This window comes from Podarcis pityusensis (assembly GCF_964106645.2).
Source record: "Podarcis pityusensis genome assembly, chromosome: 8".
Taxonomy (NCBI): domain Eukaryota; kingdom Metazoa; phylum Chordata; class Lepidosauria; order Squamata; family Lacertidae; genus Podarcis; species Podarcis pityusensis.
In genome coordinates, this window is record NC_138033.1 from 10,779,439 (window position 1) to 10,805,447 (window position 26,009).

Here is a 26,009-nt window from a genome sequence, read left to right on the forward strand (position 1 = left end):
CAACGGGAGCTCACCCCGTCGCGGGGATTCGAACCGCCGACCTTCTGATCGGCAAGCCCTAGGCTCTGTGGTTTAACCCACAGTGCCATCAGCGTCCCTTGTATAGACCCCTCCAATTGTCATTGTAGGTCTCCAAATCTCAGGCTCTGAATCCTCTTTTCCCCCAGCCTTTCTAATCCCACAGCATTTTTATTAGATATACTCGGGGACTCCTGAAAGCAAATACGCCCTTGCGTCATGAGAGCACAGCTGCACAGAAGCAGAGGTGACTCTCTTCTCCTCCCCTCATTGAAAGGGGGCCACAAATAAACAAACAGCTGCTCCACCCCAGAGATGACTGCATTACCGTCCTAGGACAGCTTGCTCTGCTCCAGAGGCTGCTTCCATGTTGGCAGCATGCCAGAGACAGTGGCATCCAAACAGCTGCAAGGGATTTGCCTTGACGATGCTATGTTTGCACAAAATCACAGAGGAGATGCCTCCCCTCAGAGCGATCTCCGAATCCCAGGGCAGTTCTCCAGTCAGTCCTGCAGGCTGATCACTTTTTGTTTATTCCGCAGGCCGGCTGCCAGGACAGCTGGGAGTGCTTTGAAGGGCTTATTTTCCGAGTCTCTGCGGTTGTTTCTAGTTCGGTTTGAGGAGTTTGTTTATTTTTATTTTTTTAATTGCTCTTGTACAAATATAGCAGCAAGAATACCCCTCTGGACTTTAAGGATACGGACCGTGAAAGGAAGCACAGAGCGACGTGGACTTGGGAAAGTTCCTAGGACACCCTTGTAGCAGGAACAAATATGGCATTGATGTTGCCAGCAGCAGCCATAGATCTTCGTCATGGTGCTGTCAGGCGAAGAGGGAGGTGGAACACTTAGTTTGCAGAGTTGCAGCCTTGCCGTATGTCGAGGGCTGGAGATCTGAGAGTTGAACCTGCCAGAGTTCTCAGGATTCCAGTTCTCATGTCCTCTTACAGCAAGCACACTCCTAGGCCATCCATTCGGAGGAGTCAATCCTTCCACCTCTGTTGTGTTTCTGAAAAGCAAAAAAAAATCTGCGTTCTTTTGAGTTCGTATTAATGCACGCGTTGCGTTGTGAATGCAGCATGAAGATTCAGTTGGCCCGATGAGCTGAAGTCGTGCAATGGCTGTGTGCCGTGAGTCAGGAGGTTCCGGATCTCAATCCTATCTCTGTTGCACACTCATTTAGGCAACATCAAATTGTAGTGCACCCCAGATCTGCAAACTGGGAGCAGGAATACCAATGTACCTTACGGGATTTTTGCTAGGGTGACTGAGATAATGTATGTGAAGCATGCTGGAGCACTGGACTCCCAAGAAGTGCTGAATTATTACTGAACGATAACAAAGAGGGCAAACTTCTTCCTCCTCAGATTCTCTTCTTGCCCAGCAGCTTCTTAACATGTTTCCAATTAGTAAAAAACAAACCAACCTCCAAATTACTTTTTAAAAACTTTGCACAGAACTATGCAGATTGCAATATGCAAATTCAGTTGTCCATCTTACTGCAGAAGTTCTGCAGGGCAAGGGATCTTTCAGTTCCCGTTTCCCTGTAGGAGGGAAACTTGAATGCTTCTGAGCGTTTGCTGGCGAGAAGGTATTTTGGAGCGGTACAAAACTGTCTTGAGGTTTTGGGAGAATTACCCTGCCTTAAAAACGATACCTTGGCAATGGGCCTCCATACTTGTCCTTTGAGCCTCTCAGTACCCCACGCAACCAGTTTTGCAGCATGCCTAAAATTTTGGGGCCCTCCTCTCTCCTTACCGCAGATCGTAACCGACCTGAGCTTCTGCCCGATGACCAGCAGCGAAAACACTTGCAGGACATCCAGGCTTTCCAAGAGCAGGAGATTGCTCGGCAGCTGGAGGACTTCAGGTACAGACCCTGCAGCCATCGGGCACAGAGGTTGTGGCAGAGAGGATCATGGAGGGCTGGGCATCCTCTGAGGGTGGTAAAACTAACCAGAGTGCCGCCCTCTGGCAATCTAGACCCCTGAGAGGGTCTGTAGGGCCCATTGGCCCACCCAGTATCGCCTACACTGATTGGCAGCAGCAGCAGCAGCTGTGCAAAGTTTCCAACGGGTTTATTCCCAGCCTACCTGAAGATGCAGAGGTTTGATCCAAGGATATTCTGTGTGCAGAACAGATGCCCTTCTGCTCAGCTGCAGCCCTTCCCCAGCACATTGCATTGTGCTGATTCAGACGATTGGTGCATCTAGTTCAGTATTGTCGGCACTGTCTGGCAGCAGCTCTCCAGGGTGTCAGGCAAAGGGCCTTTCCAGTCCTGTTTGGGGGTGCTGGAAATCGAACCTAGAGCCTTCCCCATGCAATGCACATGCTCTACCGGTGAGCTACAGCTCTTTACCTTCCAATAGAATCATCGACTTGTAGAGTTGGAAGGGACCACGAGAGTCATCTAGTCCAACCCCCTTCAGTGCAAGAATCCTTTGCCCCAACATGGGACTCGAACCCACAACCTTGAGATTAAGAGTCTCAAGACCTACTGACTGAGCTATCCTAGTTCACTGGGTTTGGGGAGCAGAGGCACCTTTCTTCCTGAGCTGTTTTGGCTCAGGGCATGCATTAGCAGCACAAAAGAGCACTCACTTCTTTGTTTCCGGCAGGGAAAAGAGGAAGATGGGGATGACCCCGGGGGAGTCCGAGCTCTTTGAGTTGGAAGGCTATCGGACGAAGGACAAAGGCATCCGCGAGGCCAAGGAGAAGCAGCTGGCCGAGTTGCTGATGGTGAAGCTGGAGGAGATGCAGTGAGTGAATGTCTCTCTGTTCACCCAGCGCCTCATCAGTGAGCCTTCCCTGACATAGAATTGCAGGGGAACCCCAAGGGTCATCTAGTCCAACCCCCTGCAATGCAGGGGTCTTTCGCCCAACATGGGGCTCAAACCCCACGACCCTGAGATTAAGAGTATCAAGCTCTACAATCTTTATTTCATTTTATTATTAAATCTTTATTGGTTTAAAATACAAAGATACAAACATACAACGAAGGTAGGTATTTCAGATTTAAATGCAAAAAAAGAAAGAAAGGAAAAAAGAAAAATTTTAAAACAGAAAAAAATGATAAAAAGAAAAAAAACCATTCACAATCTTTTTTTTTTTTTTAAAAGGCCAGGGAATATATTGGTGGGGGGGAAATATATATATATATATATATATATATATATATATATATATATATATTTCCTTTTTCCATACCAATATCTTCCCTGCCCCCCCCCCTTTTTTTTAAATGCCTGGTCAGCAAAACAAAATGGACACTGAAGCTTCTTAAAACCTCCTACTTCTTATTTAGGCTTAGTGGACCTACTCAGGTTGTTTTTAATTTTAAGCAACCCCACCACCCCAGACTGTGCTGGTCCCATCCACACTTCCCACTTCTGCCAGGGAAAATGGATTCACCCAGACTGGCGTCTCTGTCGTGCAGACCTTGCCTCTTTTTCCCAGGAACCGAGTTTCTGGTCCCGTTTGCTCTGGGCGCAGCGCCAGGAACTGGCCTCTGATGTCTCATCCCTGAGGATGTGGCCAAGGCGTGCTGATTACGGCCTCCCCCGGCCGCCACCCCTTCGCTGCCAAGTTCCTTCCAGATAATAGAAACCATCTGTCAAGCAGGGGAAGAAAGAAAGAGGGAGACATCCCCCGCCCAGGCCGGGATATTGCCTCCTGTTGCATCATCCAGGCAGGGTGTATAAACTCCCCTCGCAGCCCCCCTGTCCCCATCTCAGTCCTTGCACCCGACTCGACCCAGCAGCTCCGTTCCAGCTGTGAGCGCCTCTCGAGAGCCCCCCGCATCTCAGAACATGCATATATGCCTTTCAACTTTTATTCTCTCACCGCGCAAATATGGGGCTGTTGTACGGGTGAGTTTAAACCTGCAACGAGCCGGGGGGAGAAGGTGGGGAGTTTGCTCCTGAGTTGCAGCTGCCTCTGGGGTTGGTGCTGTGAGTCTGGGGGTGCAGCCCCTGCTTTAGGGATTTGGCATAGACATAGAATCATAAGAGTTGGAAAGGGAGCTTGAGGATCATCTATTCCAATCCCCTGCAATGCAGGAAAATGCAGCTGTCCCGTACGGGAATCGAACCTGCAACCTTGACATTCTCAGCACCACGCTGTAACCAACTGAGCCGTCCAAGCTATCCGTCTCTGCCTGCTTCTTCCCTTCAGTTGTCGAGAGTCAAAGCGGCCAGCATGTTGGACTGGGATCAGGGAGACGTGCGTTCAAATCCTTACGAGGCTGGGGAGCCTGCCTCTTCTTAAACCTTGGCCAGACCTTGCTACCATACAGGGTCCCTCGGGGTTACTTTGGATGAGGGTAAACTGGGAGAGTGCCCACCCTGAGCTGCTTGGCAGAAGCAAAGGGGGCACAGATCAAGTAGGTGAACAAATGTGGATTTCACAAACCAATCTCTGTCATACTTGCAATAATATTTTATTTTATGCTCTTGTTAGTTAGGCTCTTTTAAATGTGCATTTTATATTTGACTTCACTTAGCAATGGTTTGTTTGTTTTTTTGAAATGTTTAAGGGTGGTTTTTTGTTAACTTTGTGTTAAATATGTATTCTGTAGTTGACCTCCATTGTAATGTTTTATTTTGAATATTTTAGCTTCCTGTTAATTATGTTGCTTTGGCTGTATGCTCTATATTTGAGTTCCTTCAGAAATGTTGGATTCTGGATTGTTTTATTGATTTTTGTTTTATTGTTTTTTATTGATTTTTATTTAAAATATAAAACAGTATAGAAATGAAATTAATAATAATAATAATAATAATAATAATAATAATAACAACAATAATATTTTCTCTTTCTCCTTCTTTTTCATTGTCAATTCCAGCCCCACCATTTCTGTCGACGAGGAGAAAAGGTACATAACAGGCAGGGCTGCGGAGACAGTTGTTTTGGCTGTGTGTAGGGGGGGGTTCAATGGTTTTATTTCCACAGTTCAGCCCCTGCAGAGTTCCATGACACGCATACTGCCGGATGCGACCTGCAGGAAATTTAGCTCCGCCGCTGCTCAGGAAGTTGTGTGTGGTTGTGTGTAGGCGAGGGTAGAGGGAAGGTAGGCCGTCCTTTGAACCTTTGAGCTTTTGACAGTGACGAAAGGCAGTAGCCTGCCTGAGAAGGCAGAAGAAGCTGGCTTATCCCAGAGTCAGGCCACTTGCCCACCAAAACCAGCACTGTCTGCAAAAACTGGTAGCCACTCTCCAAGCTCTGGAGCAAAAGGTCCTTTTCAGCCCTGCTTGCTTGTTACCTGGAAACGCCCGAGATCTTTTCACCTGAGGTCTTTTCACAGGCAAGAGTTTATGCATTTCCATTGGATCTCAGGGCCCCTTGCTGTCCCTTCTGCTGCCTGCCTGGACCAGATCCGTGCCATACATTTAAATCCCAAGGCTTTCCCCCTAGAATCTTGGGAACAGTCTTTTGCTAAGGGTGCTGGGAATCATTAGCTCTGTGTAAACTACAGTTCCCAGGATTCTTTGCTGGAGGGGCGGGACAGAGCCATGAGCTGTAAACATGCTTTAATGTGCGGTGTGGGCAAGTGTCTTTTATGAAGGCCCATTGTAGCTGCTTAGTGACCTCTGCCCCCCTCCCGCCCCCGGCACAGGCATTTTTGGAGCTGTACCAATGAATCATACCCTGTGTGCATGTGTGTGTATAGAATTTGGAATAGTGCTTCAGGAGCATGCATATATAGGAATGTTGTACCAAAATAGGCTTTCCTCCTATATATGCATACCATAACAACATGAGAAGAGCATGGCACAGAAGTGAATGACAGTTCAATTGCTGGTGACCTTGACTTGTGCCATCAGGGGGCATCATATAAATGTTCCGGTTGATGTCGCCAGAGAATTGACTAGATAATACCAAAACTGAAAGCAGATCAGTCGGCTCAGTTCTGCCTTCCCCAAATTGTATGTCTCCCTCTGCTGTCTGCAACCACTCAACAACTTTTCGTTTTCCTCTCTCTCCCCTCTGGTCCCTTAGTTCTGCCATTTTTGCTGCCGTTGTGACATATATGAAGTCCCTGGGGGTTAAGACGAAAGCTGCTGATAACAAAAAGTCGAAAGCCAACTTCTTCCGCAAGAAGGTATGGAGAAGCCTGAAACCCAGAATGGCACCATTTCCCCCCTGTGTATTTGCTTCAGGTTGATTATCAAGGTTGTTTTGCATTTTGTGGATTTGCAAGCGACCTCTTTTCATGGAAAGCAATGAATAAATGTACCGTAGTAAAGAATAATAATCTGGGACCTGGTGCCTGTCTCTTACCCGGCCACCCCCAAATGATGAGAACTTAAACTGGTTTACTAAAGTCCTAGCTCTTGCCTTTCAACAAAAGAGCTTCACCTTTGTGAGAATTGGATAAATCTAGAACACATCCCAGAGAGTCCATATTTGGGCAGAGGTGGGATTAGGAAGCTACTTCATCCCTACCTTTGAAGGTGACCCAGAAACTACAATTAATCCAGAATGCGGCAGTTAGACTGATGACTGGGAGCAGCCGCCGAGACCACATAACACCGGTCCTGAAAGACCTATATTGGGTCCCAGTACACTTCTGAGCACAATTCAAAGTGTTGGTGCTGACCTTAAAAGCCCTAAACAGCCTCGGTTCTGTATACCTGAAGGAGCGTCTCCACCCCCATCGTTCAGCCCGGACACTGAGGTCCAGTGCTGAGGGCCTTCTGGCGGTTCCCTCACTGCAAGAAGTGAGGTTACAGGGAACCAGGCAGAGGGCCTTCTCGGTAGTGACACTCGCCCTGTGGAATGCCCTCCCATCAGATGTCAAGAAAATAAACAACTACAGTGGTACCTCGGGTTAAGAACTTAATTTGTACTGGAGGTCCGTTCTTAACCTGTAACTGTTCTTAACCTGAGGTAATGGGGCCTCCCGCTGCCACCGCACAATTTCTGTTCTCATCCTGAAGCAAAGTTCCTAACCCATTTGGGTTAGCGAAGTTTGTAACCTGAAGGGTCTGTAACCCGAGGTACCACTGTATCTGACTTTTAGAAGACATCTGAAGGCAGCCCTGTTTAGGGAAGTTTTTAATGTTTGATCATATTTTAATATTTTGTTGGGAGCCGCCCAGAGTGGCTGGGAAAACCCAGACAGATGGGTGGTGTATTAATAACAACAGCAACAACAACAACAATTAGTGAGGCCATTGGGACCATCTAGCTCCAAATTGCTTACACTGACTTGCAGAATTTAAGACATGGGAAGTTCCCAGTCCTACTTGGAGATGCAAAACAGATGATTTTCCATTGAGCCGCAGCTCTTACTCATTCTTCCTCTCTCGTCCTCCTGGTTTCCTGCTCACCCAGATTTCGGGGACCAAGAAGCCCGAGGAAGCTCCCAGATCAAAGAAGAGCTTCAGCATTTTGGACCCAGCCCGCTGGAACCGGGGAGACTCCCACTGTAAGTATGCATTTGTGAGCAGGAGCAGAGCCCTGGTTCAGGAGGCTGCTCAGCTCAGTAGTCCACAACCTCCCCGGTCATTAAAAAAACAAACCCTTAAGCGAAGGGAAAAGCGCCAAGGGTCTTCCCAGAAGAAATGAAGGCAAGCCCCCAAAGTGAGTGTGTCCACTCTTGCCCCCATCCTGGAAACAACAGACATGACAGGGATAAAGGAGGGTTGAGGCTGCATAGAAAAGCTGCCCTCTTCTGAGTTAGGTCAGTATAGCCTGCACCAGCTGGCAGCAGCTCTCCTGGTTTCTTGCATGGTTTCCCACTGAGTGACATCCCTTCTCTGGAAATGCCTAGGACTGGCCTCTCTGGAGCAGGTTCTCTAGCTAGTAATTGTATCTTAGAATCTGAAGATCAGGGCTTGACCCCTTATAGATAAGTTTACAGTGAGGGTTTCCTCTCCTACTGTCCAGTTTGCATGCGCCAGGCCAGCTTGAGTGGTTAGTCTGGCATGCTGTTTGCCCATAAGTATTTTTTAATAATAATAATAATAATAATAATAATAATGGAGGATTATTATTATTATTTAACGCAGGCAGGCGCTGTTGTCCCTGGGTGGGGTTTGGTTTTATACCTCTCTCTTCCTCTGCCCCGTTTTGCCTTCCCTCCTCCATTTCTCCTCCTCTTCTTTTTTCCTGCATTTTTTGTAGATTCTGATTACAGACAACCCAAACCAGAGGGTGAAGGTACCAGCGCCCCTCCTCCTCCTCCTCCTCTTCTCCCCCACCCCAATAACGCATGACGCCCCATGTGTCACCTTGTCCCTCTCTTTGCGGAGGGGTCTGCATTAAACTAATGCACTCCCTTGTAACCTCAGGCACTAACTTTTTGTATTCATGGTTTAACATAACAACGTCCCCTTTCACATAACGACGTTCCCCCTCCCCGCTGCCCCACCCTCCTGATCATACTATATTACTAATATATCACACACATTCCGGTACAAGCCCATCATACTCGTCAACGTTATCGGACAACTTCCTTTGGCATGCTGTGGCTGCTCGCTGTGTCTCCATCCATGTGTCTGTCTGTGGGAACTGTGTCTGTATTGGCTTAAAATTGGGCAAGTTAAGTGGGAGAGGACTCCTGGGATCCTCCCTCTTCTCTGAAGGCTTATGCACTTACAAAATAGTGCCCTTACACATTTTACATGCACCCCCCCCGCCAAAAAAAATCAATTAGCTTTTCCTAGAGAGCCAGTGTGGTGTAGTGGTTAAGAGCGGTAGACTCGTAATCTGGTGAACCGGGTTCGCTTCCCCGCTCCTCCATATGCAGCTGCTGGGTGACCTTGGGCCAGTCACACTTCTCTGAAGTCTCTCAGCCCCACTCACCTCACAGAGTGTTTGTTGTGGGGGAGGAAGGGAAAGGAGAATATTACCCGCTTTGAGACTCCTTAGGGTAGTGATAAAGCGGGATATCAAATCCAAACTCTTCTTCTTCCTTGTCATGGACACTTAAATTATGGGGAAGGAGGAGTGGCTGGATTCCAACTTCCACCAGCCCAAGCCATCATGATACAGTAGTACCTTGGGTTACAGACGCTTCAGGTTACAGACGCTTCAGGTTACAGACTCCGCTAACCCAGAAATACAGTGGTACCTCGGGTTAAGTACTTAATTCGTTCCGGAGGTCCGTTCTTAACCTGAAACTGTTCTTAACCTGAAGCAGCACTTTAGCTAATGGGGCCTCCTGCTGCCGCTGCACGATTTCTGTTCTCACCCTGAAGCAAAGTTCTTAACCTGAGGTACTATTTCTGGGTTAGCGGAGTCTGTAACCTGAAGCGTATGTAACCTGAAGCGTCTGTAACCTGAGGTACCACTGTAGTACCTCAGGTTAATAACTTTGCTTCAGGATGAGAACAGAAGTTGTGTGGCGGCAGCAGGGGGAGGCCCCATTAGTTAAAGTGGTGCTTCAGGTTAAGAACAGTTTCAGGTTAAGAACGGGCCTCCAGAATGAATTAAGTTCTTAACCGGAGGTACCACTGTACTAAGTCCACGATAACCTATTCTGTCATTCTGAAGACACAGGCTCAGTGATGCTCAATCTTCACACTCATGTTTTGTTTGGTAATTACTGTCCAGTGGTAGTACCTTGGTTCTTAAACTTAATCCATTCCGGAAGTCCGTTCCAAAACCAAAGCGTTCCAAAACCAAAGCGCTTTCCCATAGAAAGCAATGCAAAACGGATTAATCCATTCCAGACTTTTAAAATACAACCCCTAAAACTGTAATTTAACATGAATTTCACTATCTAACGAGACCATTGCTCCGTAAAATGGAAATAATAACCAGTGTACTGTACTATATAATAAATAAAACAGTATTGCAGATGATAAAAATTAAAATTAATTTGTTTTCCTTACCTGCGCTGATGATAGTCATTGTTTGGACAGGGGGCTTTTATCCATTTATGCAGTCACACAATCAGTCAGTAGCTGAACTGGGTTCCACACAGCCACAAAAACAACCTAAAAAGCCTCTGACTTTTATAAGACATCTGAAGGCAGCCCTGTTTAGGGAAGTTTTTAATGTTTGATGTTTTATCATGTTTTTAATATTCTGTTGGGAGCCACCCAGAATGGCTGGGGAAATCCAGCCAGATGGGCAGGGTATAAATAAAAATAAATTATTATTATTATTTATTAATTCACATCGGCAGACCATAGCTGTCAACTTTTCCCTTTTCTTGCGAGGAATCCTATTCGGAATAAGGGAGTTTCCCTTTAAAAAAGGGAAATGTTGACAGCTATGGGGGCAGACCCTCATAACCTCTGCATTCAGTGAAGGGTTAAGATTCGAGCAAATTCATACATTTAGGAAGGGCTGGCAAATAATGCCAGCTATTTTTGAGGGTTATCGGGGGTGGGCCGATAATGGCCTGGTTTGCTTGATCATGGCAAGCCACCTGCAAAACATCAGACTCTCTGCCCAGTAACTTTTGTGGTAGGATAGCTCAGTCAGTAGAGCATGAGACTCTTAACTTCAGAGTTATGGGTCCGAGCCCCACATTGGGTGAACGATTCCTGCATTGCAGGGGGTTGGACTGGATGACACTTGTGGTCCCAGCTGTGAGTCAGGCCTCTGACATGGCCAACTCAGTATCTTCTACACCAGTGTCTCCCAAATTTGGGTCTCCAGCTGTTTTTGGACCACAACTCCCATCATCCCTGGCTAGCAGGACCAGTGGTCAGGGATGATGGGGATTGTAGTCCCAAAACAGCTGGAGACCCAAGTTTGGGGAAACCCTGATTTAAGGTATTTACTGCACCATCCCACTCAAATAGCCTATCACTGGCAGTGGCTCTCCAGGGATTGAACCGGGGACCTTCTGCATGCAAGTCAGATGCCCTCCCACTGAGCTATGGCCCTGGTGCCTTATGGGAAACTACCCAGAGCTTAAATGGCACTCTCTCTTCTCCATCCAGCATCTGAAATAGGGAGAGGTTTGGTATGTGCACAAGCCTTCAGAAGCGGGGGAAGTACAGGGAGGAGAACGGTGCATTTAAAGTGATTAGGGAGTGCTATATGCAAGGACTCTGTGTCTTCTAAAGCTTATTCCTCCCCCCCTGTGTTTTTGTTTTTTTGTCTCCTTTACAGCAGCTGATAAGGCGCCGGCCTCGGACAGGAAAGGAAAGCAATTGGAGGGAGGCCCACTGCGGAGCAAGGCAAACTTTTCAGGGTCGGATCCTGCGGGAGTGTCCGTCACTGTTCACCCCCCTCCTGGGGAGGGCAATGACAGAGAGCAGGGTGAGAGATCACTGGGTGAGGCTGAGGGTGGAGAAGCTGGGGGGGGGAGAACTCTAAAAAGGGGGCAGGCGAAGGTGTTTGGGCCATTCCCACCCCCTGATGACTTCTGTCCTCCCTTTGCCATCTCTAGGTGCTGACAGTCAGGTTTCAACTGATGCCTCAGACTCCCCGGTTACGGAGCAGCCCCTGGCTGGGGAGCAGCCCCCAGCTGAAGATGGCACAGAAAACGAAAGGTGAGAGGGGGCACCGTTTTGGGAACCTCAGGGGAAGATTTGGGGGAAGGAGGGGAGAGAGATAAGCAATCCCACACCCTCTCCCCTCTTTTGAATGCTTACCGTATTTTTCGCTCTATAGGACGCATCGGACAATAGGACGCACCTTGTTTTAGAGGGGGGAGAACAAGAAAAAATAATTCTCCCCCTCTCTGCCCAGCGCCCCTTCAGCGAAGCGGCAGGAGGCGCTGCGCAGAGAGGGGGAGAATTTCCCCCCTCTTGTTTTCCCCCTCTATAACAAGGTGCCGTTTAAGGTGCGTTCAGTCGCCTTCAGGCGGCTACCTTGGAAGCCTGGAGAGCGAGAAGGGTCGGTGCGCACCGACCCCTCTCACTCTCCAGGCTTCAGGTTCCTTTCGACCTGCTCTTTGGGGCTGGCGGGGGGAAGCCCACCGCCAGCCCCAAAGAGCAGGTCGGGGAGCAGCGGAAAGGCACGCAGCAGAGAGCCTGCGCGTCACCTCTCCAGCTGGGAGAGGGTCGCGGGGCTATGGCTTCTTTAGCCCCGCGTGCGCTCTCCTGGCTGGAGAGGTGGCGCACAGCTAAAGAGGCTCCTGCCATAGCTGCACGTCACCTCTCCAGCCAGGAGAGGGTCGCGGGGCTATGGCTTCTTCACTCCATAGGACATGCACACACACTTCATTTTTGAAGGGGAAAAAGTGCGTCCTATAGGGCGAAAAATATGGTATTTGTGTGTGGTTTGGTGATGTTCTGAGTACGCAGACAGTTGGTGGGTGTGCTAGTCTAAGGCTGGGGAAAGCTCTGCCCTTCCAGATGACTTGGACTGCAGCTCTAATAATAATAATAATTGTTATTATTATTATTATTATTATTATTATTATTATTATTATTATTACTACTACTACTATTTATACCCCAGCCGGAGCCGTCCTGCTGGCTCGGGCTGATGGGAGTTGGGATCCAGCGACATCTGAGAAGCCATGACTTTCCCGATTCCCTGCTCTAGTCCGTTTAATCTGGAGTTAAATGTTACGGGGGTCTTGCATAAGCACGGAGGGGAAAATCCCATGATGTCTCCAGAGTCCTGTTGTCACTTGGTTACTTGGCGCTTCCCTTCTCAGGGAACAGTATTCCTTAATTTGCTCTCATCCAGGTTTTCTGGTGTTTGTATGTAAAGAGGGTTTTATTTTTTTTAAAGACCCTCTTCTCTCATAGCTTCCATTTAAAAAATAAAATAAAATGAGGATAGCGTTCCTTCCCTCTATTTCTCCCTGTCTCTCTTTTCTCTCTCTGTGTCTCTCCTTTCAGTGTTAACCAAATCACCCTTCTATATTCTGTTCTTCCCTTCTAGAAGGCGAAAAAGGTTGGTGGCTTCCTCTCACACACACTCCCTCACCCTTTGCATGAATTCCTTCCTCAGGGAAAGACACGCGAGCCGAGTTAAGTATGACCTTGTTATCCAAAGCTGCCTGGTTAGAACGGTGGCGCCCCTCTCACCAAGTCCGTTGCTTGCGAAGCGGGGCGCCGTACGATGTTTGCTTAGGGGTGGCTGGGAGGGGGGCTAATTGGCTCAGTGACCCCTCCCTTGTGGGCGCACAGCGGTGAACTTGGGGGTCATTGCAGCAGGTTCTGAGTCCTCATCCCTGGCCCCAGTAACGCTAGTGGTGTGGGGTGTTGGCCCTCACAAGAAACAGGGTTCCTTTTGAAGTTGCACCCTCTTTGGGGGGCTGCACCTGTTCTCTGAGGTTCTCTCAAACCTTTGCATGGCAGCACGGGGTATTCTGCCTGTGCCCGGAGCGTTTCCCCACTCTCCCCTGTTCTGGTGCATGGATCTCTTACTGGTTCTGGGATTCTCACTTTTCCCCCTTTCTCTTCCCTTGTCTTTCCACTGCCGCATGTGCTGCTGTCTGTTTTCCTCCGCTACCCCACCCAATTGGGTGCTTGCTTGGCTCATTCACTTATTGGTTGTGACCCTCCGTCGTCTCCTTTCCCACTGGTGTATGGCGCGCTACGCCCCGCCCCGCCGTCTCTCGTGATTGGTCCGTGGCCCTCCCGTGTCCCGTGGCTCATCCCACCGCCCCCCTTCCTCTCCAAATTCGGCTCGTCCAACCCAACGGCTCTCCCCCGTCTGCGTCTTTTTTGGTGTGTGTCTGTGTCCCCCGGCTCTGCCTTGCCCACCCCCTCGCCAGGCTGTCAGCAAAGCTGGGCCGCTCCGAGAGCCTGAGGGTATACGAGCGGAAGCGGTCTCTGCGCGGCTCAGCCAAGGGCAAGCAGCCACGATCGCGGAGCGACGTGGACGTCGAGGCCGCTGCCCGTGCCAATGAGATGGAGGAGAAGCAGTCCCTAGAACAGGCTCGGCAGAAGCAGGGGAGTCGCAAGTAGGTGAAGAGATGCTCCCCCTCTGGAGAGCCCCCCCAGGAGGGGACGGACATGGGGCGCCCACACCAGGAGCCAGGTTTCAAGCTTTTGCAAACCCCGTTTCCCGGGTTGGTCTTGTTTACCGCCTGCACTAAATGCTGGGGTGATGGTAGTTTTCTACCAGAGAGCCAGTGTGGTGTAGTGGTTACGAGCGATAGACTCGTAATCTGGAGAACCGGGTTCGCTTCTCCGCTCCTCCACATGCAGCTGCTGGGTGACCTTGGGCTGGTCACACTTCTCTGAAGTCTCTCAGCCCCACACACCTCACAGAGTGTTTGTTGTCGGAGAGGAAGGGAAAGGAGAATGTTAGCCGCTTTGAGACTCCTTCAGGTAGTGATAAAGCGGGATATCAAATCCAAACTCTTCTTTCTCCCCCGCTAACCAGTGTTGGAAACTCAGGTATATCACCTAGGTGCCGAATGGCACCCTAAACCTAATTAACCTTCGCCACATTGGTGGCTGCCCTTGAGACTGCCCTTGAGACTGACCCAGAAACTCCAGCGGGTGCAGAATGCTGCAGCGAGACTCCTTACGGGGTCTTCGCTGCGAGATCACATTCACCCGGTGCTACACCAGCTGCACTGGCTCCCGGTGGAGTACAGGATCAGGTTTAAGGTGCTGGTTTTAACCTTTAAAGCCCTATACGGCCTAGGACCCTCGTACCTACGGGACCGCCTCTCCTGGTATGCCCCACAGAGAAACTTACGGTCTTCAAATAAAAACATCTTGAAGGTCCCAGGCCACAGAGAAGTTAGGCTGGCCTCAACTAGAGCCAGGGCTTTTTCGGCTGTGGCTCCGATTTGGTGGAACGCTCTTGTCACAAGAGACCAGGGCCCTGCAGGATTTGACATCTTTCCGCAGGGCCTGCAAGACAGAGCTCTTCCACCAGGCCTTTGGCCAGGGCACAGCCTGACTCCCTCCCTCGGCAATCTTCGCGGAGCTCTGGCCCAATAGTTGCCAGTGGCCTGAATTAATTAATTTTATAATGAATGATTTTAGAGTGTTGTTTATGCTATACTTTTATACTGTTTTATTGTTGTTAGCCGCCCTGAGCCCGGCTTTGGCTGGGGAGGGCGGGATATAAATAAAATTTATTATTATTATTATTATTATTATTATTATTATGTGTCTATTCGCCAGAGGGTTGGGCTTTTATGATTCTGTTTAATCTCAGTTACGTCGCTTGACTGTAGCTTACAATTACAGCAGTTTGCTGGTCCCAGTATGCAAGAAGGAGAATTGCACACAGTGGAAATGGAAATGGCGTTAACTGTGGACTAAGGCAGAGGTTTTTAAACTGTGGTCTGTGAGTTCCGTTTGCGGCAAGGCTGCAGCACATTCAGATATAGCTGTACTCAGCCTGGACCTTAATTTCCTTCATGTGATGATGGAGGACTAAGATGCCCAGCCCATGATTCACGCAGCAGCGCAAGACCCGTGTCTTTTGCAGCACACGAGTCAGCTGACATGATGGAGGCATCAGTTGCGAACCTGGCGCCCAGAAATCTCCACGTGGTCGCAATTGGACCTGCCCCACTAGCAAAACATGCCTGGCGCCCCCTGGGAATTTTCAAGCAGTAACCGCAGGGATAAAGTACTCCAGCTCCACACATGAACTGCTTCAGAGAAAAGTAAACCACAGGGGTTTGTCTCTCTCCTTTTGCCACAGTGCCAAGAGGGCAAGAAGTACCTTTATCCTATGTCCCCTGCTGTTGAACCAGGGCAGAGGGTCTCAATTTTTTTTCTTTTTCTTTTTCTTTTTACCACTTGAAACTTTCTGGGACCACTTAATAAACTTGTTTTTTCGACAAATCCAAGCACACACAGAACTCATATTTTTATAACACTTCTTCATCAATACCAGCTTCACACTTGAAACCAGTTCTTTATTATGGAAATTGTGGTCCCTAGGCTAAGCTGCTAGGAAAGCCCTCTTTAACTGGTTTTTTTTTTAATTAATTAATTGGCTATGCCAGTGCTGTGCCATATTATGAAAATCATAGGCCACTTTGTTGGTCTGTTCAGTAGTAGATCAAAATGGCCTCTGTTTCCATTGTTGGGGAAAGAATTACTCAAGCACAGAGACAAATGGAGAGATTCTCAACTTTTCCACAATATTTCTGTGGGCCATCTGCGCAGAGCTTGTGGACCACCCATCATCCACGGACCACACTTTAAGAACCTCTGAGCGAGGGAGGATGTAGACTTTGAAACTGCCACTCTAGCCAGCTATGTCTTCTGCCCAGGAGGACCAAAATAGTTCTATTCTCCCGAATAATCCACACTTTCTTTTTCAAGCTTTCCCATGGGAAATAGTAAACTATAACTGGTTTTTACAGCTGTAATTTAACCGGAAACTACCGCTTCCCAACTCGTGCTTACGAGAGGTAAATACAGTTCTGTCTGGAGAGATTTGATTTAACCATCATAACTAACAGCCACTGGTGGAGACTACTTCTAACTTTAAAAAAAGAAACAAACAAATTTTGGCAACACAACAAACAAAACATTTGGTCCCTTCCAGCTCTACAGTTCTATGATTCCACGTTTTGTAGCAAATTCTCTTGCTAGTTTGCCCAGTGGTAAAATGCCAAAAGAATAAAAAAGCATGTGGTGAATTGATGGTGTCTATGGAAAATAGGGACGCGGGTGGCACTGTGGGAAAACCTCAGTGCCTAGGACTTGCCAATCGTATGGTCGGCGGTTCGAATCCCCGCGGCGGGGTGAGCTCCCGTCGTTCGGTCCCAGCTCCTGCCCACCTAGCAGTTTGAAAGCACTCTTAAGTGCAAGTAGATAAATAGGGACCGCTTTATAGCGGGAAGGTAAATGGCGTTTCCGTGTGCTGCGCTGGTGCTGGCTCGCCAGCTGCAGCTCCGTCACTCTGGCCACGTGACCCGGGAGTGTCTTCGGATGGCGCCGGCCCCCGGCCTCTAGAGCGAGATGAGCACGCAACCCTAGAGTCGACTGGCCCGTACGGGCAGGGGTACCTTTACCTTTTACCTTTATGGAAAATATTAATAGCAATTCCTTGGGCTGGTGGTTTGATTTAATTTTGTATTCCGCTTTTCCAGCAGCAATGTTGAGCTACAAGTTGCCGGAGTGCTTTGGGATGGGCCCGGGACAATGCTTAACTTGTTTCTCTGTTTTTGCGTCGGCCTGCCCTCACTTTCTGTGTCTTCCTCTCTCTGCAGTCTGGAGCCGGGAGGGGCTGGGGGAGGGGAGCCCCCGCCGTCCTTTCTGCATCCCCAGTCTGAGGAGACTGAGCCGCGTGTTTCGGAACTGGAGCTGGACCCGCCCAACTGGCGGGAGCTCGTCCCCAAAGACACCCTCCTCAGGCTGAAGAAAAGCGAAGTGAAGCGGCAAGAGGTCATCAATGGTACGTAGCTCGCTCTCACCCCCAGGTTCCCCACTTCAGAACAGCATCAGTTGGGGCTGGGAAAACAGACAAGCCAAGGGAAGATGGGAGCAGGGTGGAACTGAGCCCAAAGCAAAACATTGGGGGTTGGACTAGATCACCCTTGGGGTGTCTTGCAGCGCCACAATTCTATGAGTCTAAGAGTGATATACCGTATTTTTACTCTATAAGACGCACTTTTTCCCTCCTAAAAAGTAAGGGGAAACGTGTGTGCGTCTTATGGAGCAAATGCAGGCTGTGCAGCTATCCCAGAAGCCAGAACAGCAAGAGGGATTGCTGTTTTCACTGCGCAGCGACCCCTCTTGCTGTTCTGGCTTCTGGGATTCAGAATTTTTTTTCTTCTTGTTTTCCTCCAAAAACTGGGTGTCTTATGGTCTAGTGCGTCTTATAGAGCGAAAAATACAGTACGCTTTTGTTTAGCTGCGATGGGGAATTCTCCCTATGAAGAAAGGTTGCCACTTAATATGCAATTCCAGTCCAATTTCAGTTATGCCACATAACTTTAAAAACAGTTGCTTACTCACTCAGTTGTTAGCGTTCAGCCCCGGGGTCTTTATAGACGTTGCTCTGCAGTTTTGTGATGGGTGTTAACTGTAAATTTTATCTGCACTAGGCTTTGCCTTAACGGATTTGTTGTTTTAGTTTAAGCTGTGCCGTTCCTTGTGGGTGGAGGGCGGGATGCAGATATTTTGAATAACTGACTTGTCCCTGTTTCAGCAGGACTAGAAACTTGCTTTATTCCTTTCAAAAGAAATTACAAGTGTGACACACGCACCCCATCGACACCAGTGTGGTACTTGCAACCCCTGTTTGCTTTTCTTTGACATGCCTCCCGTTTATCTCTCATGCGCATTAATATCTAAATTGTAATAATAATAATAATAGTAATAATAATAATAATTTATTTATTTATTCCCCAGCCACTCTGGGCGGCTTCCAACAAAGTATTAAATACAGTAGTCTGTTAAACATTAAAAGCTTCCCTAAAGAGGGCTGCCTTCAGATGTCTTCTAAAAGTCTGGTAGTTGTTCTTCTCTTTGACATCTGGTGGGAGGGCGTTCCACAGGGCGGGCGCCACTACCGAGAAGGCCCTCTGCCTGGTTCCCTGTAACTTGGCTTCTCGCAGCGAGGGAACCGCCAGAAGGCCCTCGGCGCTAGACCTCAGTGTCCAAGCAGAATAGACCCTACAGCATGGATGGGGAACCTCAGGCTTGGGGGGTCAAATATGGCCCTCAAGGCATCTCTGTCTGGCCCCTGGGAATCTCCCTAGGCCACGCCCCCTCCTGAGTCACTTGCCCCTCCTCGAGTGCTTTTGCCTTGCTGGAATTTGCCCTCGAATACTGTGATCCTTGGATGAAGGGCGGTGTGTTAATTAAAATGAAATAAAAAGGCTGGCTTGCTTGGGCAAAGGCTAGAAAGAGGTTTGTGTGAGAGTGAAAACTGCTTTATATTCGTTATTCCGCCCAAGGTTGGAAAGGCTTCCCCACACACCTGCGCTGCAGGGAGAGGACACCTGTCCTGACATTCCCTCTGCCTTTTCTCCCGCAGAGCTGTTCATCACCGAACACGCCCACCTGCGCATGTTACGGGTGCTGCTGGAGGTCTTCTATCAACCTCTGCTGGCTGAGGAGCACTTCATTTACAAGGAACTGGCCAACATCTTCCCCAGCTTGGAGGACTTGATCGATGAACACAGTGAGCACATGGGAGAGGAAGTGGGGTGGGGAGTGAAGAGGCACAGCCGAGGCCAGAAACCCACCCACCCACAGGCCAGGTTTATTTACCTGCAATAGCTTCAGTTCCTTGGCTATGTGTTTCTTTCTTTCTTTTTAAAATGCTTTTTATTAAGTTTTCATTTCAAATACACCACCACCAACAAAATACACAAATATTTCAAATCTTTTTACATCTGTCTTGCTTTACGCTCCGTAGAGCAGTTGACTTCCCTCCTTACCTTCCACAGGTTTTCTTATTCCAATCCCTAATCCACAGTTCCTTAATAATAACGAAACCATGACGTCAGTCCTGCTAACGTCTTCAAATTTCTACAGTTCTCACTTATATAGACCATAAATTTACTCCATTCTTTTTGGTACTTTGTTTCCTCCGGACTACGATTCCTATTGGTCAGTTTTGCTAATTCCGTGTACTCCCTCACAGTTGGTATCTCATGTGTTTTCCATTTTTGGGCTATGAAAACTCTGGCAGCTGTCGTAGCATACATATATAATCTTTTGTCCATCTTCTTAATATCCTCTCCTATCAAACCTAGCAATAGTCTTCAGGCTTTTTGGGGGATGTATATTTAAGCATCTTTTTAAATTCATTATAGATCAATTCCCAAAACTCTTTCATTTTATCACATGTCCACCACATGTGGTAAAAATCACCATCCTTTTCTTTACATTTCCAACAGATTTTACTACTCGTCCTATACATTTTTGCTAGTTTGACAGGTGTTAGATACCAGCGATAGACCATTTTCATTACATTCTCTTTTAAAGTAGTGCATGTAGTTCCTTGGCTATGGGTTTCAGTCGTGAGCACCCACATACCGTGGAACAAGGAACAAGGCCTGGGCGAGTGGAGAAGGGTCTTTGAGCCTGCAGGGACGTCCAGCATGTGCTGGTTCCTTCAGCGTATGAACTGGTGCACACTCAGTAAATGAGAATTTCCTTGAGGAGAGGAGGTCATTGCGCTGTTTTTTTTTCATAACCAGTGTCTCTCTGTGTGTGTCTTTTTCTCTTCTCAGAGGTGTTTCTGGAGAGCTTGAAGAAGCTGAGGGAGGAAAACAATTCCCTTGTTTCTGAAATTGGGAACACTCTGCTGGCTCGGGTAAGGGGCCAGCTTGGACCAGTATTTTGAGGGACGGAGGGCAGCGTTGCCGGGGGGGGGGGGGTGTTCGTCCTGAGAAATTAAAAGGCTTTGGAGCAGGGATCAAAAGCTCAGGCAGGGCCGTGGTCCAGGGATGAGGAGTGGAACAGACTGAAGCATGTCGGCTGAGGGAATAATGAAGAGCATGAGGTCAGATCAGAGCTTCGTTCTGATGAAATGGGATGCTTGCCGCCTAAGGAGCTGATGTAGCGTATTGGGTACGAGCTATGTAAGCTCAAAGCTCTCCTCCGGTTCAGCAAGATGGTGTGGTTGTTAGAGTAGTCAAGACCAGGGAGATTGGGGTACAAATCCCCAATCTGTCAGGGAGCTCCCTGGGTGATCTTGGGCCCAATCAGTCACCCTCAGCCTAATCTCCTTCAAAGGGTTGTTGTAAGGATAAAATGGGGAGGAGGAGGAGAATTACTGTATTTTTCGCCCTATAGGATGCACTTTTTCCCCCTCCAAAAATGAAGGGGAAATGTGTGTGCGTCCTATGGGGCGAATGCAGGCTTTCACTGAAGCCTGGAGAGCGAGAGGGGTCGGTGCGCACCAACCCCTCTCGCTCTCCAGGCTTCAGGAAGCTATCCGCAAGCCTTGGGAGCCCGCAGGAGTTCCCTCCGGGCTCCCAAGGCTTGCGGACAGCAGTCTGCAGCCCAAAACCTGGGGAGCGCAGTGGAGCGCGCCCCGGGCTTCGGGCAACTCTCCGCAACTGGGGGGGAAATAAATTTTTTTTCTTTATTTCCCCCCCCCCCAAAAAAACCTAGGTGCGCCCTATGGGGCGAAAAATACGGTATATATGGCTCCTTGGGCTTCTTGGAGGAAAGGTGGGAGGCATATGCAACCCATCAATCAATCAATCAATCAATCAATCAATCCATGAATGCCCTATTTGACCTTAATCAAGGCACAGGTTATGCTCTGTGGCCAGACATATATCTTATGATCTACCATTTCATTTTGCTGTCATTTTGCTACTGCTTCTATTAATACATCTGTTTTAATTAGGATTGATGGGTTGTTCTTATTGTTAACGTGAGCTCACTCTGTTACTTTTTTAAAAAAAAATCTGTTACGTTTGCAATAAAAATACGCATTTTGAAAAAAATGAATCAGTAGATAAGGCTTGAGCTGTCTCCATCCCACTCTGTGATACTCAAAGCGTAGCCCGTGAGCCGGCGGGTGGAGCATAAAAATATTGCAGGGGGTGGGGCCGTAAGGTCTTTAAAAAAATAAAATTAGAACTAAAGAACATCTCAAACAGCTCCTAAATGATCCCTGTGGAATCTTTGCCCTCTTGCCCATGTGTGAAATATATCTTATTATGTCTCTGTTACTGTACGTATCTCGGTTTCTCTCTTCTGGGGGAAAATACTGGGGGCAGGAAGGAATGGTTTCTAATAGATGGGGGGAACCTTTGTCCGCCCAGAGGTTGGGGAACTACAGCTCCAAACACCCCTGGCTATTGGCCATGATTGCTAGGGCTGATGGGAGTTGTAGTTCAGCTACATCTGGAGGGACAAAGCTTCTCGACTCATGGTTTAAACTGTACAGTGAAGGCAAAGGCTGGGAATGGGGCCTGTCAGAAAGAGCTTTTCCCCCTGAGATCCCCAGAGGTGTGGGGGGGGGCAGGATAGCAACTTTTGTGTGGCTCATCATTTAATGGCCACACAGGTGAATCAGCCCAGGTACATCACAGTGATTCTTGAGTAGCCAAAAATGATATGAAGAGGCAACGGTGGGGGGCAAGGCAGAGGTTATCTTGGCTATCAGAAAGGGACCGAAGGTTTGCAAGATCCCTCTACGTGATCAACTCGCCAACCTTCTTTCCCCCCCACCCCCATCCCCAGTTTGATGGTCCTGAAGGAGCCTGGTTCCAGAAGATCTCGGCCCGTTTCTGCAGCCGCCAGTCGTTTGCTCTGGAGCAGCTGAAAGCCAAGCAGAAGAAGGAGCCGCGTTTCAACCAGTTCATCCAGGTAATCTTTGCTGGAGACTGGGGATAGCTCAGTCAATAGAGCACGAGACTCTTAATGTCAGGGTCGTGGGTTCGAGCACCACGTGGGGCAAAAGATGCCTCCATTGCAGCAGGTTAGACTAGATGACTCTCATGGTCCCTTCCGACTCTGCAATTCTGTGATTATATGAAATCGCCTCTCCTTCTACGATAGGGCCATGTACCTTTCCGGTGAAAAAATTTGGTATAGGCTGTACAATTCAGCATCCCAAGAAACCTTTTATGTTGTACAAAAATGATGAATTAAGTTTCCAGTTCTTAAAGGCTGTGAGGTAATTCTGAGGCAATTCTCTTTTTAGTGTGAATTCCGTAGCTCCATGAGACTTAAGCATACACAGAATAAATTTTCGTAAAGCATGTGCCCAGTTAAAAATTATTTTGGGTAACTTTATTTGGCTTTTTGTGGATGAGGTTTTTTTTAATAAAAAAAACCTAGCAGGCCTGGTTAAGGGTGGTATTCAATGCTAGGTCCAGTGGGTCTACTCTAAGTAGGACTTGGTTGAAGACAGCCCTAGGTTCCTACTCCCTTTCTCCCAGTGAAATATTTCCCTGTTAGAGTCAGGTGATATTCTTTCATTAATCAAAAGTATATGCCATTAAGAAGGGGGGAAAGTTGTTGTTTTTGCAAACACTGAGCTTGGATACCGATCCAAAAATTGACCCCGGGGAGGCTTTTCCCACTGTACCTCCTCCAGTTACCCAGACTCTGTGAGCAACCACACTGTGAGAGCCAGTGTGGTGTAGTGGTTAAGAGCGGTAGACTCGTAATCTGGGGAACCGGGTTCGCTTCCCTGCTCCTCCACATGCAGTTGCTGGGTGACCTTGGGCCAGTCACACTTCTTTGAAGTCTCTCAGCCCCACTCACCTCACAGAGTGTTTGTTGTGGGGGGGGAAGGGAAAGGAGAATGTTAGCCGCTTTGAGACTCCTTCAGGTAGTGATAAAGCGGGATATCAAATCCAAACTCTTCTTCTTCTTCTTTCCCTCTCATCCCGGCAGGAAGCAGAAAGTCAGCCTCGTTGCCGGCGGTTGCAACTGAAGGACATCATCCCCATCGAGATGCAGAGGCTTACCAAATATCCGCTGCTCCTTCACAACATTGCTAAATGCACAGGTGAGCAGAGGTGGGGGAGGATGGAGGTCGCTGTGGCTTGAGCAGGAGAGGTGAGACAATTGCACAGGGACAGCTAAGCCAAGGGCTGAACAGACGACATACTGTACATTTAAAGTGCTGAGATAGCCACTTTAAATATGCATGGCTTCCCCCAAAGAATTCTGGGAGCTGTGGTTTTGTTAGGGGTTGGGGTTCAGAGTTGTTGGTAGGCCCTCTGTCCTCCTCCCAAAGCTACGATTCCCTGAGTTTCCTGTGAAGAGGGATTGGTTGTTAAAGCCGCTCTGGGAGATTGTCTGAGTCTTGATTTTGCTGTGGTGAGGAAGGACTCACAGTATTTTCCTCCCTCCTGGGGGAAAAACCAAGCCTGAATCTAGATCTGAACTGAATTGTAGATAGGGAAACACTGGGGCTGTGTTTAACGGGGTGCCTTTTGAAAAATCACTTCCACCTTTTTCGATCTGTGCTGCAGAGGAGGCCGAGGAACGGGAGAAGGTCCAGAAGGCGGCCAACTGCTGTCGGCAGATCCTCAACCACGTCAATCAGGAGGTGCGCGACATGGAGAACTTGCTGGTAAGTGCCCTTCTTCTTCTTCTTCTTCTTCTTCTTCTTCTTCTTCTTCTTCTTCTTCTTGCTGCCTGACAGCATCATGCCTCAAGGGCTGCCTATCCCCGTACGAACCAATCAGAACCTTGCGATTGTCACCCGAGGTCCTTTTCTGTACGCCAACACTAGAACAGGCCTTTTCAGCGGTGGCCACCTCCTTTTGTGGAGTGTGCTCTCCCCAGGGAAGCTCACCTGGTGCCATCATTACTTAAATTTAGGCACCAATCAGAACGTTTGTTTTCGCCCGGTCCTTCGGCTTTTATTTATCTGTGGGTCGTTTTCATCCTGTCTTTAAAAATACCTGAATGAGTTTTAGAGTTCTCTTATGTTTTGCTTTATGCTGGTTTTAAGGCATGTGTTATTATTTATTTATTGTTTATTATAATAATTTTTATTGGTATTTACACATTTTCCAACATATCATTCTTTTAAACATCATTTCAAAATCTTTGGCTATCACAGCCCTTCAACCTCAACTGATGGTTTTCTAAAATCGTTTCTAATTATGCATTTTGCTACTATAGTTATTGCTTCAAATTCAAATCTTAATAACTATTCTTAATTCTTTTCACAATAATTTATATATTACTCCTTACAAAACTTCTTTTAACCCTACAAGTGATATCAGTTGGTTACAGTTGCTTTCCAAATATGTCGAAAACTTCTTCCATTCCTTTAGGAAAGTCTGGTGCTGCTGGTTCCAAATTTTCCCTGTTAATCTCGCCATCTCAGCATGGTTCATCAATTTCTCTTGCCACTTTCTTCAGTTGGCATTTCTTCTTACTTCCATCTTTAGGGCAAACAATATCCTTGCTGCAGTTACTGCATATAAAAACTTTTTTTTTATCATTCATATGAATTTCTGTACCCACAATAAATTGGGTATTTATTGTCCGCATGTCACTTTGAGTTAGCTTTTGGGTTTTTTTGGTGTTTTTTTTAAAGTGACTAATAAGTTTGATAAATGAATAAATACCTCTCTGTTGGGCAGTTGCTCTTTCTAATCCTCCCTTGCCCCACCCTCTCTCTCTCTCTCTCTCTCTCTCTGTGTGTGTGTGTGTCCTCTCTGCGTTTTTCAGAAACTGAAGGATTATCAGCGTCGCCTGGACCTCTCCAACCTGAAGCAAAGTACTGATCCACTGCTTAGTGACTTTAGGGTGAGTTTCTGGCCTAGTATTTCCTCCCTGGTTGCAGACTGGGGAGTCGGGAACTTGTGAGCACCCAAATATTCTCCATCATCCCTGACTTTGGACCCTGCTGGTTGGGGCTGATGGGAGTTGTAGTCTAGCAACATCTGGAGGGCCACCTTTTCAGTGGGGTGGGGAGCAAATTCTCTAACAAAATTTCCACCTGTTTCCTCGAAGGAGCCTGCCCCCTTTTAAAGAACTTCGCAGTAGGTAGCATGTCTCTCCATGCTTAGGCTGCACCTGTAATAATAATAATAATAATAATAATAATAATATAAAAAAATTTATTATTTATACCCCGCCCATCTGGCTGAGTTTCCCCAGCCACTGTGGGTGGCTCCCAATCAAGTGTTAAAAACAATACAGCATTAAATATTAAAAAATTCCGTGAATAGGGCTGCCTTCAGATGTCTTTTGAAGATAGGATAGCTGCTTATTTCCTTCACATCTGAAGGGAGGGTGTTCCACAGGGCGGGCGCCACTACCGAGAAGGCCCTCTGTCTGGTTCCCTGTAAACCCACTTCTCGCAATGAGGGAACCGCCAGAAGGCCCTCGGCGCTGGATCTGAGTGTCTGGGCTGAAAGATGGGGGTGGAGACGCTCGTTCAGGTATACTGGACCGAGGCTGTTTAGGGCTTTAAAGGTCAGCACCAACACTTTGAATTGTGCTCGGAAACGTACTGGGAGCCAATGCAGATCTCTCAGGACTGGTGTTATGTGGTCTCAGTGGCCACTCCCAGTCACCAATCTAGCTGCCGCATTCTGGATTAATTGCAGTTTCTGGGTCACCTTCAAAGGTAGCCCCACGTAGAGCGCATTGCAGTAGTCCAAAGGGGAGATAACTAGAGCATGCACCACTCTGGCGAGACAGTCTATGGGCAGGTAGGGTCTCAGCCTGCATACCAGATGGAGCTGGTAAACAGC

The 26,009-nt window shown here is 47.9% G+C and overlaps 1 protein-coding gene across 12 annotated transcripts in view; it reads left to right on the forward strand.

The window, feature by feature from the left end:
• Window positions 1–26,009, forward strand: part of ARHGEF1 (Rho guanine nucleotide exchange factor 1) — a 71,686-nt gene that overhangs the window by 29,400 nt on the left and 16,277 nt on the right. For 6 of the 12 annotated variants that reach the window (XM_081018610.1, XM_081018617.1, XM_081018618.1 and 3 more), the window contains exons 7-23: window positions 1,781–1,886; window positions 2,635–2,775; window positions 4,860–4,889; window positions 6,014–6,116; window positions 7,352–7,445; window positions 8,144–8,179; window positions 11,090–11,239; window positions 11,370–11,472; window positions 12,818–12,829; window positions 13,656–13,844; window positions 17,076–17,260; window positions 18,848–18,994; window positions 20,052–20,134; window positions 22,021–22,146; window positions 23,182–23,296; window positions 23,766–23,866; window positions 24,979–25,056. In XM_081018610.1, coding sequence (XP_080874736.1) covers window positions 1,781–1,886; window positions 2,635–2,775; window positions 4,860–4,889; window positions 6,014–6,116; window positions 7,352–7,445; window positions 8,144–8,179; window positions 11,090–11,239; window positions 11,370–11,472; window positions 12,818–12,829; window positions 13,656–13,844; window positions 17,076–17,260; window positions 18,848–18,994; window positions 20,052–20,134; window positions 22,021–22,146; window positions 23,182–23,296; window positions 23,766–23,866; window positions 24,979–25,056 — 1,799 coding nt within the window. Of the gene's footprint in view, window positions 1–1,780; window positions 1,887–2,634; window positions 2,776–3,726; window positions 3,886–4,859; window positions 4,890–6,013; window positions 6,117–7,351; window positions 7,446–8,143; window positions 8,180–11,089; window positions 11,240–11,369; window positions 11,473–12,817; window positions 12,830–13,655; window positions 13,845–17,075; window positions 17,261–18,847; window positions 18,995–20,051; window positions 20,135–22,020; window positions 22,147–23,181; window positions 23,297–23,765; window positions 23,867–24,978; window positions 25,057–26,009 lie in introns of those variants that run through there. The other 6 variants (XM_081018611.1, XM_081018612.1, XM_081018619.1 and 3 more) reach the window with 5 other exon arrangements.